The sequence below is a fragment of the Cervus canadensis genome, chromosome X (assembly GCF_019320065.1).
Source record: "Cervus canadensis isolate Bull #8, Minnesota chromosome X, ASM1932006v1, whole genome shotgun sequence".
NCBI lineage: Eukaryota > Metazoa > Chordata > Mammalia > Artiodactyla > Cervidae > Cervus > Cervus canadensis.
This window is the reverse complement of record NC_057419.1, coordinates 32,398,633-32,418,113: the sequence shown is the minus strand read 5'-3', so window position 1 is coordinate 32,418,113 and position 19,481 is coordinate 32,398,633. Positions and strand designations below refer to the sequence as shown.

Below are 19,481 nucleotides of genomic sequence, written 5' to 3'. Positions count from 1 at the left end.
ATGGTCTACTTATTTGTGACTAAGTACATGTGTTTATTTAACTAATAATAGACAAACAGGAATGAAATGAGAGAATTTAGAAGAAATAAATTAAACTATGGTGGTGGAGTCGCTCAGTCATGTCCGACTCTTTGTGACCCCATGGACTGTAACCCACCAGGCTCCTCCGTCCATGGGATTTTCCAGGCAAGAGTACTGGAGTGGGCTGCCATTTCCTTCTCCTTTAGTAAAGAATAAATAAGGACATGGATCCCATGTCTGATTTGAAGAAGGAAAAGAAAACATGAATACAAAATCATTTAAGCAGCACACTGAAAAGGCTGAGCCCCATTTCTGCTGATGGAGATTAAGCACCATGATGCATGATGGAGTATTAGGGACCAAATCTGTCCTCCTGCTGTAATCAATTAGAAAAGTAGACAAAAAATATGAAACAAACATTTCTGGACTTTGGATTATAGGAACCAACAGGACACTGATACCTGAGAGAAGAAAAATCAACAAGGAGGGCCCTAATCCCTCTTGATTGCTGCCAGAAGGTACATTTCAGAATTTAAGATAACCCAAGCAGAACTCTGGAGTTGTGCTGAGTTGGGAAAACAGATGTCAAGCTCAGAGAGCTGGAAAAAATATAGAGAAACCACAGAGAACTACAGAGAGAAAAGAGCTATACAAAAAGACCTCCAGAAATCAAAATGGGAGTCAGTTCAGTCTTAGTTGAGTATTAAAATGCACATGAAGAATGAAATTCCACAAAGCCAGACAAAGTGTGACCAAGAAGTTATGAGATAAATAGTCCCCAGTGATCATATAGGTCTGGAAGGCATTCAATTTTAAACAAGGTAGAGTATGATCTTCATACTAACTCAGGGCATTCAGTAGAGACCAGACAAAGGCCACACATTAGCAGTGGGGCAAAACTATCCATAAACTATAGGGACACACCTTAAGAGTTTTTTTTTGAAATATCAAAATAATTAAACTGGGGACTTCCCTAGTGCTATAGGGGTTAAGAATGCACCTGCCAATGCAGGGGACACAGATTTCATCCCTGGTCTGGAAGGATCCTACATGTTATGCATAGAGCAACTAAACCTGTGCACCACAACTATTGAGCCCATGCTCTAGAGCCCTTGTGCTGCAACTACTGAGCCCACATGCTGCAACTACCGAAGGCTGTGAGCCTAGAACTTGTGCTCTACAATAGGAGAAGCCACGGCAATAAGAAGCCCACACACCACAACTATAGTAGTCCCTGCTCGCTACAACTAGAGAAAGCCCACACAGAGCAGTAAAGACCCAGCACAGCCAAAAATTTAAAAGAATAATTAAACTGAACTAAAAGTACCTTAAATATCTATTCAGAACAATGCCAGGACTCTCCAACAGAATACAACATACACTCAACAATACTCAATTTACAATGTCTAGTTTTTAATAAAAATTATTAGATACATCAAGAAAGAAAAATATGAACAATAACCAAGAGAAAAATCACTTAACAAAAATGGTAAGAAGTGACAGAGATGTTCAAATTGGCAGACAAGCATAATAAAGCAGATGTAAAATGTGTTCCAATACTGAAAGGAAAATGTGAACACAGTGGGAAAAGAAATACAAGCTATAAAAAAGAACCAAATGTAATTTCTATATAATAAAAATATAAAAAATAAGTATTTAATATGAAAAACTCACTGAATGAGATTAGCATCATAATGGAAAAGAAGAAAATATCTTGCTTGAAAACAAAGCAAGAGAAACTACCTAAAATGAAATGCGGGCGGGGGGTGGGGGGGTGGGTGGGGGAGAGGAATTGAAGAAACCAGTGGGAAAATGCTCAGCAATCTAATACATATGTAATTAGAGTCTCATATAGGAAAAGAACAGAAAACCTTGTCTAAAGAAATAATGGTCAAAACTTTCAAAAATTTTGATAGAAACTAAGTCCACAGAACCAACAAGTTAAAGAAGCACCAGGCCGGATAAAAACTAAGAAAATCACAACCATCAATTCCTGAAAGTCGGTGATAAACAGGTAATTTTTCACAAACCATTAAAACATCTAATCATTTAAAAAAAAGAAAAAAAGACACATTACGTACACATGGGTGGGTGAGGGGCAAAAATAGACAACAAACAACATGTCATGAAGAAGCAACATCTTTACACAGATGAAAGAAAAAGCTAATAACTTAGAATTCTATACCCATGGATTATAACATTCAAAAACTAAGGGAAAAGATGTCAACAAAATGACAAGAAACAAGCTCTAAGCTCCTTTTTTCGCTCAGAAATATAAAAAAATGAAAAAGGAAAAAACTTTAAAAAACAGAAACTGAACCAACTGTCAGAGTTCTGGAAAACAGTCAAAGGTTTATAGCAACCAAGTAAATGACCAGTCAAGAAAAGGCCATTTTAAAAATGGTAGGAAAGTTTTATAGTATTTTTATTTGCTCTTAGCCCACTACCTCTTAGTGAAGTGATAGTCTTATTCTTGAAGCAGCAAGAGCCTTGTGGACAGTTTCTTCCCTCAAACCAGAGGGAGTACAGTATAAATTATTTGCTAAATATTGTGTATAGCTATTCTAACCTGCCAGAGGATAACTGAAGGAATGACATAAAATTCTTACTACTATTTCACCTAACTTAAATTCTAATGGGAGAAACAGAAGGAAATGCTTAAAGAGAAAAAAATAGTTACAAGGCAACTGTAAACCCACAGATGCCAGGGCCAAGACATACATAGAGAAATACAACTGACCATCTAAGGCCCAGAAAAGAAGCTAGGATAAGACTCTTGGAATTTAGGGCATTTGAAACTAGCAAAACATACAGAAGAATTTAAAAAGCCATGTTTCCCCAGGAAAAAAAAAAAAACTGAGCAAACCTCAAGTTTTAACCTCAGAGGGATCCTTAGCTTAATTGTAAGCCTAGTTAAGTACTAGAGAAGTATCCCAGTACAGAGCTAACCTAAAAAGACTGGAAAGAAATCAGCATTCACGGAAATCTCTCTCAAAACATTAACAGAACACTGGTGAAAGGAAAAGAGCATTCAGTAATGATGTAAAACCATAAACAAACTTTGTAAGAATAAATGAGGAGAGTCTCATAACAATCAGACAGTAACAACTAAAGAAAAAAATACAAAGAAAATCCTTGGGAAGGGAGAGAACTTAACTTCCAGAATTATCACATTATAATAACTAAACCCTCAATGTGCAATTAAAAAAAAACAACTCACAAACCAAACAATGAAACAGGAAAACATGGCCAATACAAAAGAAGAAATTAAAATAACAGAAAACATCCCTAAGAGGTCCTCAACAATGGACTCATTACACAAAGCAAAACTGGGCACAATCTAAAAGAAATCAAGAAAAGATACAAAATGGGAATACCAACAAAGAAGTAGAAATTACAAACAAGAACCAAACAGAAAATCTGGAACTGAAAAAGAAAAAAGTGAAATAACTTTAAAAACTATTCAGATACGAGCAGGAAGAAGAATCATTAAACATGAAGGTGTCAACTGAAATTATCATGTCTAAGTAGCAGAAAGGAAACAGAATTTAAAAAAGTGAGAGACCAAGGGACTTGTGGGATATCATCAAGCAGACCAATATACACATTATGAGGGTCAAAGGAGAAGAAAAATACAGGCAAAAGGTTATTTGAGGAAATAATGGCCAAAACTCCCAAATTCGAGTAAAGACCAGATCTACAAATCCAAGAAGCACAACAAACTTGAACTGAGATAAACTGAGAGACTCAGACTAACCACATTATAGCTACACCTTCACAGTACAAAGATAGAAAGAATCTTGAAAGTATCAAGAGAGAAGTGATCTGTCACAACAGGGATCATCAATAACATTACCAGTTTACTTCTCATCAGAAACTTGAAGGTCAAAAGGCAGTGCAATGATATATTTTCATCTACTGAAAAAAAGTAACTGTCACCTGAGAATTTTATATTAAAAATAGAGGGAGAAACTAATACATTGTTAAACCAAGACAGTTCATTAAAAATAGACCTATGCAACAAGAAATGCTAAAGTGAAGCCTTAGGGTTGAAATGAAAGAATCCTGAAAGATGGATAAAGAACTATCCATATGTATGGAAAACACACATGGCCAAACACAAAACCCAGTATTATTGACGTTTTGGTTTGTAACTCCAAGTTTACTTTCTACAGAATTTAAAAGACAAACCATAAAAAGTAATTATATGTTATTGGGGCATAAAATATATAAAAACAAAATGTGTAACACGAATTATATACAAGGGGAAATGGGGCTGTATAAGACTACAATATTTTCTGCATGATTAAAGTTAAGTTCATTAAATTCAAACTATAACATTATGACTTTAGGAGTTTACATCTAATCCCATGTTAACTACAAAGAAAATATCTATAGATTACCAAGAAGATATAACAATCATAAAGATAAATATACAAAAATCAGAGTCCCAAATTCTATGAAGCAAACACTAACAGAATTGAAAGGAGAAATAATAGACTGTTCTACAAAAACAGTTTGGAGACATAATACCCTACTTTCAGTAATACATAGAATAAGCCAACTGAAGATCAACAGGAAAACAGAACTTTAACAACAATGTCAACCAGTAAGTCCTATCAAAGAGAACACTCCATTCAACAACAGCAGAGTACAAATTTTCTCAACTTCACGCAACACTTCTTAAGGACAGACCACATGATAGGGCACAAAACAAGCCTTAATAAATTTTAAAACATTAAAAACATAAAATTAACAATACTTCAATAAAATAAAATTAAAAATAAAATGAAAAAGTTTACTAACTTATTAAAAATAAATTAAAAACTTAAAATCTCCAATCACAATGGAAAGAAACTAGAAATCAGTAACAGAAGGACAATGGGAAAAATGCAAATATGCATCATTTAAACACGACACTCTTAAATAACAGAAAGGTCAAATAAGAAATCACAAGAGACATTAGAAAACACCTTCAAACTAAAATAAAAATAGAATACTAAAGCTTGTGGAATTCAGGGATTAGAAAAGAAGTAAAATCCTCAGTGTTTCGAGATGATATTATACTATAAATAGAAAACCCTAAAGATGCTATCAGAAAATTACTAAAGCTAACCAGTGAATTTATTAAGTTGCAGGATATAAAATCAATACATAGAAATCTCTTCCATTTCTATACACTAACAATGAAAACTCAGAAAGAAATTAAGGAAACAATCCCATTCACCACTGAAACAAAAAGATAAAATACCTAGGAATGAATGTACTTAAGGAAAAAAAGGGCAGTATTGTTGTTGTTGTTGTTATTGTTCAGTGGGTAAGCTGGGTCCTAATTGTTGAGACGCCATGGACTGCAGCATGCCAGGCTGCTCTGCCTTTACTATCTCCCGGAGTTAGCCCAAATTAATGTCCATTGAGTTGGTGACAATATCTAAACATCTCATACTCTGCTGCCCCCTGCTCCTTTTGCTTTCAATCTTCCTGAGCATCAGGGTCTTATCCAATAAATCAGTTCTTTGCACCGGGTGGCCAAAGTACTTGATCTTTAGATTTAGCATCAATCCATCCAATGAATATTCAGGGTTGATTTCCTTTCGGATTGACTGGGTTGATCTTCCTGCTGTACAAGGAATTTCAAGAATCTTTTCAAACACCACAATGTGAAAGCATCAATTCTTCAGCATGCAGCCTTCTTTATGGTTCAACCCTCACATCTGCAAGTGACTACTGGAAAATAATAGCTTTTATTTATGGATCTTTATTGGCAAAGTGATGACTCTGATTTTTAATACTCTGTCTAGATTTGTCACAGCTTTCCTTCCAAGGAGCAAGCATCTTTTAATTTCATGGCTACAGTCACCGGGAGCAGTGATTTTGAAGCCCCCCAAAATACAGTCTGTCACTATTTTCACTTTTTCCCCTTCTATTTGCCATGAAGTGAGGGGACTACATGCCATAATCTTAGTTTTTTGAATGTTGAGTTTTAAGCCAGCTTTTTCATGCTCCTGTTTCACCCTCATCTAGAGGCTCTTTAGGTCCTCTTCACTTTCTGTCATTACAGTGGTATCATCTGCATATCTGAGGTTGTTGATGTTCCTCCTGGCAATCTTGATTCTAGCTTCGGATTCATCCAGCCCAGGATTTCGCATGAGGTAACTCTGTAGAGAAGTTAAATAAGCAGGATGACAATATACATCCTTCTCATACTCCTTTCCCAATTTTGAACCTGTTCATTGTTCCACATGTGGTTCTAACTTGGTTTCTTACCTGCATACAGGTTTCTCAGGAGATAAGTAAGGTGGTCTAGTATTCCCATCTCTTTAAGAAATTTCCAGACTTTGTTGTGATCCACATAGTCAAAGGCTTCAGTGTAGTCAATGAAGCAGAAGTAGATGTTTTTCTGGAATTCCCTTGCTTTCCCCATAATCAAACAAACGCTGGCAATTTGATTGTGTGGTTCCTCTGCCTCTTCTAAACCCAGTTTGTACCTATGGAAGTTCTCGATTCACATACTGTTGAAGCCTAGCTTGAAGGATTCTGAGCATAAACTTACTAGCATGTGAAATGACAGCATGTATGGTAGTTTGAACATTCTATGGCATTGCCACTCTTTGGGACAGGAAAGAAAATTGACCTTTTCCTGTCCTGTGGCCACTGCTGAGTTTTCCAAATTTGCCAGCATATTGAGTACAGCACTTTAACAGCATAATCTTTTATGATTTGAAATAACTCAGCTGGAAATCCATCACCTTCAATAGTAATTTTTCCTAAGGCCCATCTGACTTCACACTCTAGGACGTCTGGCACTAGGTGAGTGACCACACCATTGTGGTTATCCAGGTCATTAATACCATTTTTGTATACATCTGTGTACTCTAGCCACCTCTACTTAATCTCTTCAGCTTCTGTCAGGTCACCATTTCTGTCCTTTATCGTACCCATCCTTCCATGAAATGTTCCACTGATATTTCCAATTTTCTTGAAGAGACTTCTAGTCTTTTCCATTCTATTGTTTTCCTCTATTTCTTTGTATTGTTCATTTAAGATCTTATCTCTCCTTGCTAGTCTCTGGAACTCTGCATTCAGTTGGGTATATCTTCTCCTTTCTTCCTTGCCTTTCACTTCTCTTCTTTCCTCAGCAATTTCTAAAGCCTCCTTAGACAAATGCTTTGCCTTCTTGGCACTGCCTACTGTACAAAGTTATGAATCTAAAACCAAAATGGATTTTCAGGCACTTGTCTACCAAATCTAATCCCTTAAATCTATAAATCACCTCCACTGTATAATCAAAAGGGATTTGATCTAAGTCATACTTGAATGGCCTAGTGGTTTTCCCTACTTTCTTCAATTTGAGCCTGAATTTTGCTATAAGGAGCTCATGATCTGAGTCACAGTCAGCTCCAGGTCTTGTTCTTGATGATTGTGTAGAGCTTCAAGGACAGAAAAGAGGCATATACAGAACACTATAAGACATTTTTGAAAGAAATCAAAGACTACACAAATAGATGGAGAGATATACCATGTTGCTGGATTGGAAGAATCAACATTGTGAAAATGACTATATTACCCAAAGCCACTTACAGATTCAATGTAATCCCTATCAAATTACCAATGGCATTTTTCACAGAACTAGGACAAAAAATTTCAGAATTCGTGTGGATACACAAAAGAACCTGAATAGCCAAAGCAATCTTGAGAAAGAAGAATACAGCTGAAGTCCTAACTCAGACTATATACTACAAAGCTAGTCATCAACACAGTATGGTACTGCCACAAAAATAGAAATATAGACCATTGAAACAAGATAGAAAGCCCAAATATAAACCCGTACACCTATGGGCACCTTATCTTTGACAAAGAAGGAAAGACTATACAATGGAGAAAAGACAGTCCCTTCAATAAGTAGTGCTGGGAAAACTGGACAGCTACATGCAAAAGAATGAAATTAGAACACTTCCTAATATCATACACAAAGATAAACTCAAAATGGATTAAAAACCTAAAGGTAAGACCACAAAATATAAAACTCTTAGAGGAAAACAGAGAATACTTTCTGACATAAATGAGACTTTCTATGACCCACTTCCTAGAGTAATAGAAATAAAAACAAAAATAAACAAATGGAACCTAATTAAACTTAAAGCTTTTGAACAGAAACCATAAACAAGATGAAAAGACAATCCTCACAATGGGAGAAAATAATTGCAAATGAAGCAACTGACAATGGATTAATCTCCAAAATATATAAGCAGGTCATGAAGTTCAACATCAGAAAACAAACAACCTAGCCAAAAAATGGGCATAAGACTTAAATAGACATTTCTTCAAAGAAGACATAATAATAATGCCAATTTTTCTCAAACTCTTCTAGAAAACTAAAGATGAGGGAATATTTTCTAATTCATTCAATGAGACCAGCATTACCCTAATTTAAAATTTAAAAGACAAACTATAAGAAAACTGTAGATTCTCTGTGAATATAGGCTCAAAATTATTCCACAAAGTACCAGCAAACAAATTCAACAGTGCATATTACACAGAATTATACAAAATGGCAAAGAAAGAAATTGTTATGACACAGGATTTGGCAATGATGCCTTAAATAAAACATAAAAAGCACACGCAATGAAAGAAAAAAAAAGATCAACTGGATTTCATCAAAATTTCAAACTTTTATGCAAGGGATACTTATCAACATAATTAAAGATAATCCACGAAGTGGAGGAATATATTTGCAAATCACATATCTGATAATAGATTGATAGCCAGAATATATGTAGAACCCCTATAATACAACAATAACAAAAACAACACAATTTTTAAATGTGCAAAGGATTTGAATAGACATTTCTCCAAAGATGTACAACTGGTCAATACGCACATGAAAACATGCTCAACATCACTAGTCATTAAGGAGATGCAAATCAAAACCTTAATTATCCAAATTCTTGCATCTCCTCTTATCTAGTAAAGCAATAAATCCCTTCATAGTGACATCATCTCCTCATGAAAAGCAGAAAAACTTTTGTAAGATAAGTGCTTGATTTCATGAAGTTTCCCTTCACCATCTTACCCCACTACCTCTTAGAGCAGTGTCTCAGAGCTATCTGAGGTGCTGCCTCCCTCGGTGAAGTCCTAATTTTGCCCCAAATAAAGCTTGACTTCTTTAAAAAAAAAAAAATGAAATACCACTTCACTTCCATAATGTTGGCTATTACAAATGGGGTGGGGGGCAGGAACAGGTAAGAAAGAAGAGAAAGGAAGGAAAAGAAAAAGAAAAGAAATGTTGTAAAGATGTAGAGAAATTGGAACCTGTATGCATTGCTGGTGGAAATGTAAAGTGGTGCAGCCATTAAGGAAACGATGTGATGACTCCTCAATGTTCCATCATTCCATTTTTGTATATATATACCCAGAAGCATGGAAAGCAGGAACTTGAAGAGATATTCATACATCCATGTTCCTAGCACTATTATTCCCAACAGCCAGAAAGTGTAAGAAACCTAAAATATCCATCAACAGATGAATGAATACCCAGATGTAAAGGGTGGATTTGTGCACATAGCAGGGGAAGAAGAAGGTAGGACAAATTAAGAAAGTAGCACTGTCATATATGCATTATTAAGTATAGTTAGCTAGTGGGAAGTGGCTATATAACACAGGGAATCCAGTGATTCTGTGAGCCCAGATGGATAGGGTGTGGAGAAAAGGGAACCCTCTTGCACTCATGGTGGGAATGTAAATTGATACAGCCACTATATAAGACAGTATTGAGATTCCTTAGAAAACTAGGAATAAAACCACCATATGACCAGCAATCCCTCTACTAGGCATAAGCCATGAGGAAACCAAAACTGAAAAAGATACAAGTATCCCAATAGCTAGAACAGCACTGTCTACAATAGCTAGAACATGGAAGAAATCCAGATGTCAACAGATGAATGGATAAAGAAGCTGTGGTTCATATATACAACAGAATACTACTCAGCCATAAGAAGGAATGCATTTGAGTCAGTTCTAATGAGGTACATGAATGTAGAGCCTATTATATGGAGTGAAGTAAGTCAGAAAGAGAAAAACAAATACTGTATACTAATGCATATATATGGAATCTAGAAAGATGGTACTGATGAAATAATTTGCAGGGCAGCAATGGAGACAAAGACACAGAGAAAGACTTATGGACCACCAAGGGGGGCAGGAAGGATCGAGTGGGATGTATAGAGAGAGTAACATGGAAAATTATATTACCATATATAAAAGACAGCCAATTAGAATTTGCTATATGACTATGAAAACTCAAACTGAGGAGGGGTGGAATGTGGAAGGAGATGGGAGGGAGGCTCAAAAGAGAGGGGACATATGTATATCTATGGGTGATTTATGTTAATGGCTGGCAGAAACCAACACAATTCTGCAAAGCAATTATCTTCCAATTAAAAAAATAAACAAAAAAATGAAAATAAATAAATAAAGAATAAACAAATTTAAAATTAAAAAAGCACAATTTTTTAAAAACAGATGAATGAAAAACAGAATGTAGTATATGCATACAATGCAATGTCCATCCTTAAAAACAAATGAAATTCTGATAGTTGATACAACATGAATGAATCTTAAAACATTCTGTCATGTGAAATAAGACAAAAGGACAAATATTGAATAAATCCACTTATATGAGGTAAATAAATAAGCAAATTCATGAGAGACAGAAAGTAGAAGAGAGATTACAAGAGACTAGCGGGAAAGGGGGATGGGCTCTAGTTTTAAATGGGTACAGAGTTTCTGTTTGGAATGATGAAAAAGGCATAAAAAAGGATGGTGATGATGATTACACAACATGTATTTCACCTACCTGTGTACTTAAAAATAGTTAAAATAATAAGAAAATTTTTAAAAATAACCCAAAGAAGCACAAACAAAATAAGTCATTCCAATATGTAACAGGACACTCCAGTTTAGTGAAAACCTTGAAACAACCTAACTGTACCTCAAAAGAAGATTTGGGGAGGGCAAAGTCGACAGTGATATGTCCATTCAACAGATAAGTTTTGCCACAGTTAAGGGCAGACACAACCTACTGAGGAAAGAACACTCTCCAAATATTAAGTAAAAAGAAAAAAAGGCAAGGTGAAGAAAATCATGAAAATATATACATTTCCCAATTCCATGGTATGTCAAAAACAAAATGTAAACTTAAGATTGGTACATTTCACTCTACATAAATTTTTCATAAAAAGAAAAATTTTAAATAAATATCAATTCTAATTAATAATATGCAAGCTAAAGCATTTAGGTTAAGTGAAATAATGTTTGCAACTGACTTAAAATATAATGAAGGACAGAAAGCTTAGTAGATAAATAGAAATGTCATAAACCAAGTATAGTAAAATATCAACAGAACAATGTAGGACATGAGTTTATGGGAAATCACTGTGAAATTCTGTAAACCTGGCAGTATGTTGGGACTTTTCATAGAAAAATGCTTGAAAAGTTAGATGGTGTGACTGCACTACACTCAAACAGATTAGATTTCAGATGAGAAATTAGCAGTGTTAAAAAGGGACATTGCATACTGCTAACGGGTCAATTCATGAGAAAGACATAATAATCCCACAAGTAGATGTACCTAGCAGAGCTTTAACAAACTTTGAGAAAAAACAGAGAAGTGCAATGAGAAAATGACAAACTGACAATTAAACTTGCAGACCTCAACTTTGCTCTATGAGACAAAATACCATTAAGGATATAGAGGATGTGAATGTAATAAATCAACATAACCTAACTGAAATTTATAGAATATTTCACACCACAAAAGGATAGACCATCATTTTCTGGGTCATAAGAAAAATAGAAAAAAATCTGAAGAGAGTAAAAGCAAAACACAAAACATCAAAATTCATAAAGTTTAACATTTAAAATAGTATGCCCACTGGGGAATTTTATATTATTTATAGATTAAAAAAGGATCAACATCCAAAAGGCACCTTAAATAGCTATAAAAAAAAGCAAACTATACCCAGAGAAAAAGTGACAACACAAAATCAGAGTGAAAACCAATGAAATAGCAAAAGGTGAAATAATCATTGACAGAAATGAAAGATGAGCTATCATAACAGGGTCTACAAAAAACAAAACCTAAAAAAAGAAATATTATGAACAAATTTATTTGAACCAATACATTTGACTACTTAAATGAAATGGACAAATATTCCAAAGAAAAATTTACCAAAAGAGATCAAAAGAGAACAGATCATCTAAATGGCCCTATACTTATTAAAATAATAGTAATAACTTATTAAACACAATCTGTTTAAAAATTTTAAAAAACTCAGAAAACTCAGGGCAGTAGCTTTACTGGAGAATTCTAGCAAATATTTAAGAATGAAATACCATCTATCTTATAAAAATACTTATAAGTAGAGGAGACAGGAGCATTTCCCTTTTCATTTTACATGAAAACAGTATTACTGTAATAGAAAACTCAGAAAGATATACAAGTAAAGGAATTTACAACCCAACATGCCTAATTAAAAGTGAGGTAAAACTCCTGGTGAAACAATATAAGAAAAGAAATACAACAATACATACAAAGAGTAATATACGATGACCAGTGAGGCTTATTCTAGCAGTGCAAGACATTTTCTAGATCATCGCACAAATATCATTAAAATGCATTTGAAAAAATTAACCATCCTTTTGGCAGTGATGGTGTTTTATGTATAGACAACATGATTGAATATGTAGAAAATCCTTAGGAATCTACTAAAAAGGTTACTAGAACTAGTAGGAGAATATAGTAAGCTCACAGAATGCAAGGTCATTAAAACATTTGAAATTTTCATTTACTGTGACAACAGAAAACATAGATTACTTAAGGATAAATTTAGAAAAATAAGTGCTAGTTATGTACAATGAAAACCATAAAACTCTGCTAAGAGAAATCAAAGAAGAGCTAAATAAATGGGAAATATACAGTATTTACATAACTGTAAACAAAATCTGTTAAGATGTCACTAGAGATCCAACAAAATCCCCATAAAAGTTCCAGGAAGATTCTTATTAAAAATTGACAGAATACTAAAATTCATATGGAAATGTGAATAACTGAGTATACCAAAACAACTCTAAAAATGCGGAACCAAGTTGTAGAAGTTACAGTATCTCATTCCAAGAATTACTATAAAGTTACACTAATCAAGACAGTGTAGGAATGGCTTAAGGATAAACATAAGTATCCAAATGTAACACAACATGCAGTGAGACCTTCTTAGGTTCCTGATTCATAACAAATATTTTTATAAACCACTATAATGCTTGTGATGTAAATGAAAGAATTTTTAATATTAACTAGACATTTGATATTATGAAATTATTGTTAATGTTTAAGTGTAATAATGATACTGTGGTAATGTTTAAAAGTTCTTATCTTTCAACAATATATTCTGAACCATATATAATCAAAATGATATGATTTCTGAGACTTCTCCAAAATATTGTGAAGGCAAGAGAATAGATGAAAAAAAAAAAAAAGCTAGTCATGATGCTGGGAAGGAGAGGAGAAGGGGACAACTGAGGACAAGATGGTTAGATGGCATCATCAACTCAATGGACATGAGTTTGACCAAGCTCCAGGAGATGGTGATGGACAGGGAAACCTGGTGGGCTGCAGTCCATGGGGTTGCAGAGTCGGACTTGACTGAGCAACAGAACAAGTTCAGTTCAGTTCAGTTCAGAGAACAGATGGAAAAAAAACTAGTCACATGTTGCTAATTTTTTTTGAAAGTTCAGTAAATTACTTATTTGCAATCCCTAATAACATAACATTATCATCATCGTCTAAAATCTACTATTATTTTTTTATTACCATATGCCTGGTATTGTGCTAAATGTTTAATGTGTATTATTTCATCAAACTTTTGATGACTCCTATAAGGAAGATATAATTTGCCTTATATTTCACACATGAGTAAAGAGATTTGAAGGATTAGGCAAATTGCTTTGGATCAAAGAATTAAAACATCTGAATATGAATATGTATCTAGTCTTTTCTTCCTGTACCACTTAACAAAATAAAGACCCACAATTACTAATATGTAATAATTCTTGAATAAATGAATTGAGCACAATGAGAAATGAAGATTGGCCCTGGTCACTCAGAAAGTCATAAAAAATAGACCCTAGTCAGTAACTGAACTGCAACACACTGATTAGATCAGAGCAAGCTGTTTTACATGTGTGTCAGTCAAAATTCCAGCTTATTTTTGTTTGCTTCTTCCTCTCTCACTCCCACAGTGCCAATATAATCTTTCTTCTTCCTTTCCTTGCTTTTCCTTCTACAAAATGGTGCTAAATTGTCATTTGTTGTATAGTCACTAAGTCATGTCTGACTCTTTGAGAAGTCATGGATTGTAGCCTGCCAGGCTCCTCTGTCCATGGGACTTTGCAGGCAAGAATACTGTAGTGGATTGCCAGTTCCTTCTCCAGAACATGTTGGTAATTATTGAAGGTGGGTATTGTACATATGGAGACGAGTTTTTTTTCCATCTGAACTGAACTGAACTGAACTGAACTTGTTCTGTTGCTCAGTCATGTCCAACTCTTTGCAGCCCCATGGACTGAAGCATGTCAGGCTTCCCTGTCCATCACCAACTCCCGGAACTTGCTCAAACTCATGTCCATCGTGTCAGTGATGCCATCCAACCATCTCATCCTCTGTCGTCCCCTTCTCCTCCTGCCCGCAATCTTTCCCAGCATCAGGGTCTTTTCAAATGAGTCAGTTCTTCGCATCAGGTGGCCAAAGTATTGGAGTTTCAGCTTCAGCATCAGTCCTTCCAATGAACATTCAGGACTGATTTCCTATAGGATGGACTGCTTTGATCTCCCGGCAGTCCAAGGGACTCTCAAGAGATTTCTCCAAGACCGCAGTTCAAAAGCATCAATTCCTTGGCACTCAGCTTTCTTTATGGTCCAACTCTCACATCTATACATGACTACTGGAAAAACCATAGCTTTGACTTTTATTTCATAATGAAAAGTTTATTCAAAACATTGAAATCGTTTATGGATTTAAGGAATAATTTTTTAATGTTTTTCTACCTCAAATAAAATACAATCACTTTGGTGATCATTCAAGAATCTAAATCCTTTCCATGTACCTAATTCTATTAATAGTACCTAATGAAAATTTTTAAGTTGCATCAAATACTGCCAATAGGATAAAGTAACTTACAAAAAATCTCTGGTTGATTACAACATCCTTTCCTTCGATGACTGAACTATAATCTATGAACCTATGAAAGTCACACATTAAAAAGAAATTATAAATAAAAAGTGGTTTACCTCTCTCAATTTCTCTCGCTCTCGCTCTCGCTCAGCAATACGTTTTCGCCTCTCTTCTTCTTCCTTAAGAGCATTTTGTGTTTCTGTTCTTAGCTTATCATCTTTAAGAATCTTCCGAATTTTCTTTCTGCCTTTTCCAGGAGACTTGGAATCATCATTTTCATCTTCTTCTTCATCATCTTCTTCATCTTCTTCTTTATCTTCTTCAGAATTGCTCTATGGAATTTAAATGATCAAAACATTAATACTACAAAGTTTTCTGATTTATCCATTTCTCACTCCAATTAATATGCCAAGAAAAGGTAGAAGATGACATACTGAAAAGCTTCAGAATTATACTTTACAATATATAACAGAATTTTACAAACAGAACTCTAAAAGGGGGGTAAAGGACTGAACAGAAAATTCTCCAAAGGAGACATAGAAATGTCAAATAAGCACATAAAATGACACTGAACATCACTTATTAGGGAAATTTAAATCAACACCACAAATGAGATACTATCTCACACCCATTATGATAGCTATGAAAAAAAAAAACAGAAAATAACAAGTGTTGGTGAGGATGGGGAAAAACTAGAAGGCTGGGGCATGGGGAAAACAGTGTAACTCCCTCAAAAAGTTAAACATAGAATTACCATGTGATCAAGCAATTGCACATCTCAGATTACAACCAAAAGTATTAAAATCAGGGACTCACTTGCATTCCTATATAGTAACAATGAAAAATCAGAAAGTGAAATTAAGAAATCAATCCCATTCACCATTGCAACAAAAAGAATAAAATATCTAGGAATAAACCTACGTAAGAAGACAAAAGAACTGTATAAGGGAAATTATAAGACACTGATGAAAGAAATCAAGGATGACATAAACAGATGGAGAGATATTACATGTTCCTGGGTAGAAAGAATCAATATTCTGAAAAAGACTATACTATCAAATGTAAGGGCTTCCCTCATGGCTCAAACAGTAAAGAATCTGTCTGCAATGTTGGAGACTAGGGTTCAATCCTTGGGTTGGGAAGATCCCTGGAGAAGGGAATGGCAACCCACTCTAGTATTCCTGCCTGGAGAATCCCATGGACTGAGGAGCCTGGCAGGCTACAATTCATGGAGTCACAAAGAGTCAAAGACAACTAAGCGACTAACACTTTCACTTCTTTCACCAAATGCAATCTACAGGTTCAATGCAGTCCCTATAAAATTACCAATGACATTTTTCACAAAACAAAAAATTTCACAATTCATATGGAAATACAAAAGACCCTGAATAGCCAAAGCCAGCTTGAGAAAGAAGAATGGAGCTGGAGGAATCAACCTTCCCGACTTCAGACTATGCTACAAAGCTACAGTCATCAAGACAGTATGGTACTGGCACAAAAACAGAAATACAGGCCAATGGAAAAAGAGAGAAGATAGAAAGCCTACAGATAGAACGAAAAAAAAAAAAGACAGAAAGCTCAGAGACAATCCCATGAACCTATGGGTATCTTATTTTTGACAAAGCAGGCAAGAATATACAATGGGGCAAATATAGCCTCTTCAATAAGTGGTGTTGGGAAAACTGGAGAGCTACATGCAAAAGAATGAAATTAGAACACTTTCTAATACCATACAAAAAGATAAACTCAAAATGGATTAAAGATGTAAATGTAAGATCACAAACTATAAAACTCTCAGAGGAAAACATAGGCAGAACACTTGATGACATAAATCAAAGCAAGATCTTCTATGACCCACCTCCTAGAGTAATAGAAATAAAAACCAAAATTAATAAGCAGGACCTAATTAAATTCAAAAGCTTTTGCATAACAAAGGAAACTACAAACAAGGTGAAAAGACAACCCTAAGAATGGGGGTAAATAATAGCAAAGAAAACAACTGACAAAGAATTAATTTCCAAAATACAGAAGCAGCTCATACAACTCAACACCAGAAAAACAAACAACCGAGTCAAAAAGTAGGAAAAAGACCTGAATAGACATTTCTCTAAAGAAGACATACAGATGGCTAACAAATAAATGAAAAAATGCTCAACATCACTCATTATTAGAGAAATGCAAATCAAAACTACAATGAGATATCACCTCACAGTGCTAAGAATGGTATCACCAAAGTCTACAAACAATAAATGCTAGAAAGGGTGTACAGAAAAGGGAACCCTCTTGTACTCTTAGTGGGAATATAAATTGATACAGCCACTATGGAAGAGAGTACTGAGATTCCTTAAAAAACTATGAATAAAACCACTATTCAGTTCACTTCAGTTCACTCGCTCAGTAGTGTCCGACTCTTTGCGACCCCATGAACCGCAGCACACCAGGTCTCCCTGTCCATCACCAACTTCCAGAGTTCACCCAAACCCATGTCCATCAAATTGGTGATGCCATCCAACCATCTCATCCTCTGTCATCCCCTTCTCCTCCTGCCCTCAATCTTTCCCAGCATCAGGGTCTTTTCAAATGAGTCAGCTCTTCGCATGAGGTGGCCAAAGTATTGCAGTTTCAGTTTCAACATCAGTCCTTCCAGTGAACACCCAGGACTGATCTCCTTTAGGATGGACCGGTTGGATCTCCACTATATGACCCAGCAATCCCACTACTAGGCATAAACCATGAGGAAAGCAAAATTGAAAAAGACACATGTACCCAAATGTTCACTACAGTGCTGTTTACAATAGCTAGAACATGGAAGCAACCTAAATGTCCATCAACAGATGAATGGATAAAGAAGCTGGGGTTCATATATACAAACTACTCAGCAATAAAAAGGAATGCAGTTGAGTCAGTTCTAATGAGGTGGACAAACCTAGAGTTTATTATACAGAGTGAAGTAAGTCAGAAAGAGAAATAAATGTACACTGATGCATAGATATGGAATCTAGAACGATGGTACTGATCAATTCATTTTCAGGGCAGCAATGGAGAAACAGACAAAGAGAAGAAATCTATGGACACGGGGGTAGGGGAAGAGGAAGAGGGTGGGATGTATGGAGAGAGTAACATGGAAATTTACAATACCATATGTAAAATAGATAGCCAACAGGAATTTGCCGTATGGGAACTCAAACAGGGGCTCTGTGACAAATCTAGAAGGGTGGGAAGGGGAGAGTGATGGGAGGGAGGGGACATGAGTGCACGTATGACTGACTGTTGATGTATGACTGAAAATAACAAAATTCTAAAGCAATTATCCTTCAATTAAAAAAAATAAAGTGGCAAAAAAAGATTATGCACATAAAAGAAAAGCAGGGACTCAAAAAGACATTTCTATAACCATGTATACAACAACGTTATTCTAAATGGCCAAAGGTGTGCTGGCTTCAGCAGCACATATACTAAAATTGGAACTAAATAGCCAAAGGTAGAAAGAATTCAAACATCCATCAACAGATGAATGGATATACACAACATGTTATCATACATACACTGGAACATTATCCAGCCTCAAAAAGAAAAGAAATTCAGATACATGCTAAAAGGTAGATGACCCTTGAAAACATTATATCAGTGAAATAAGCCAGAAAAAAAGGACAAATATTGTGTGACTTCATTTATATGAGATACCTAAAATACGCAAATTTATAGGGACAGAAATTAGAATTAGACATCACCAAGGAGCTGCAGATAGAAGGGGACTGGGAGTTACTGTTTAATGGGCACAGAGTTCCTAATTATGAATGTAATTAAGGCCATTGCATTGTACACTAGAAATGGTGAAAAGGGTCATTACAAAAATGAACTCTTCTAAAAGAGAATAGAATTGATAAAACATTATGGAGAACTTGTACTCTAAATAATTCTGCTTATATACAAGAAACTGAAATTGACTAATTTCACTGCTAGAAGAAATTTATTCATTTAATGAGTTATTATGTTTTATGTAATCAAACAGAACACTTCATATCAGTTCCATAGCCCTAAGAATATAAACAATGAATTAGAAAGCTTAAACTTTCCATCAGATTCAGTGAAGGAAAAGAAAAAAATTGAAAATATATTAAAGTTAACACTTCTGTATATTTATATATTTAATAATTAGTCAATTCTTCCACAAAGCTTAAAATGTAAATAAACTAGTAGAATTCAACTTATGAATAGAATGCAAATGAGGTAA

At 34.9% G+C, this 19,481-nt stretch overlaps 1 protein-coding gene across 10 annotated transcripts in view; it reads right to left on the bottom strand.

The window, feature by feature from the left end:
• The window catches only part of ATRX (ATRX chromatin remodeler), a 264,397-nt gene that overhangs the window by 96,158 nt on the left and 148,758 nt on the right, over positions 1-19,481 (bottom strand). For all 10 annotated transcript variants that reach the window (XM_043459555.1, XM_043459560.1, XM_043459557.1 and 7 more), the window contains one exon: positions 15,364-15,579. In XM_043459555.1, the coding sequence (XP_043315490.1) occupies positions 15,364-15,579 (216 nt within the window). The remainder of the gene's footprint in view (positions 1-15,363; positions 15,580-19,481) is intronic.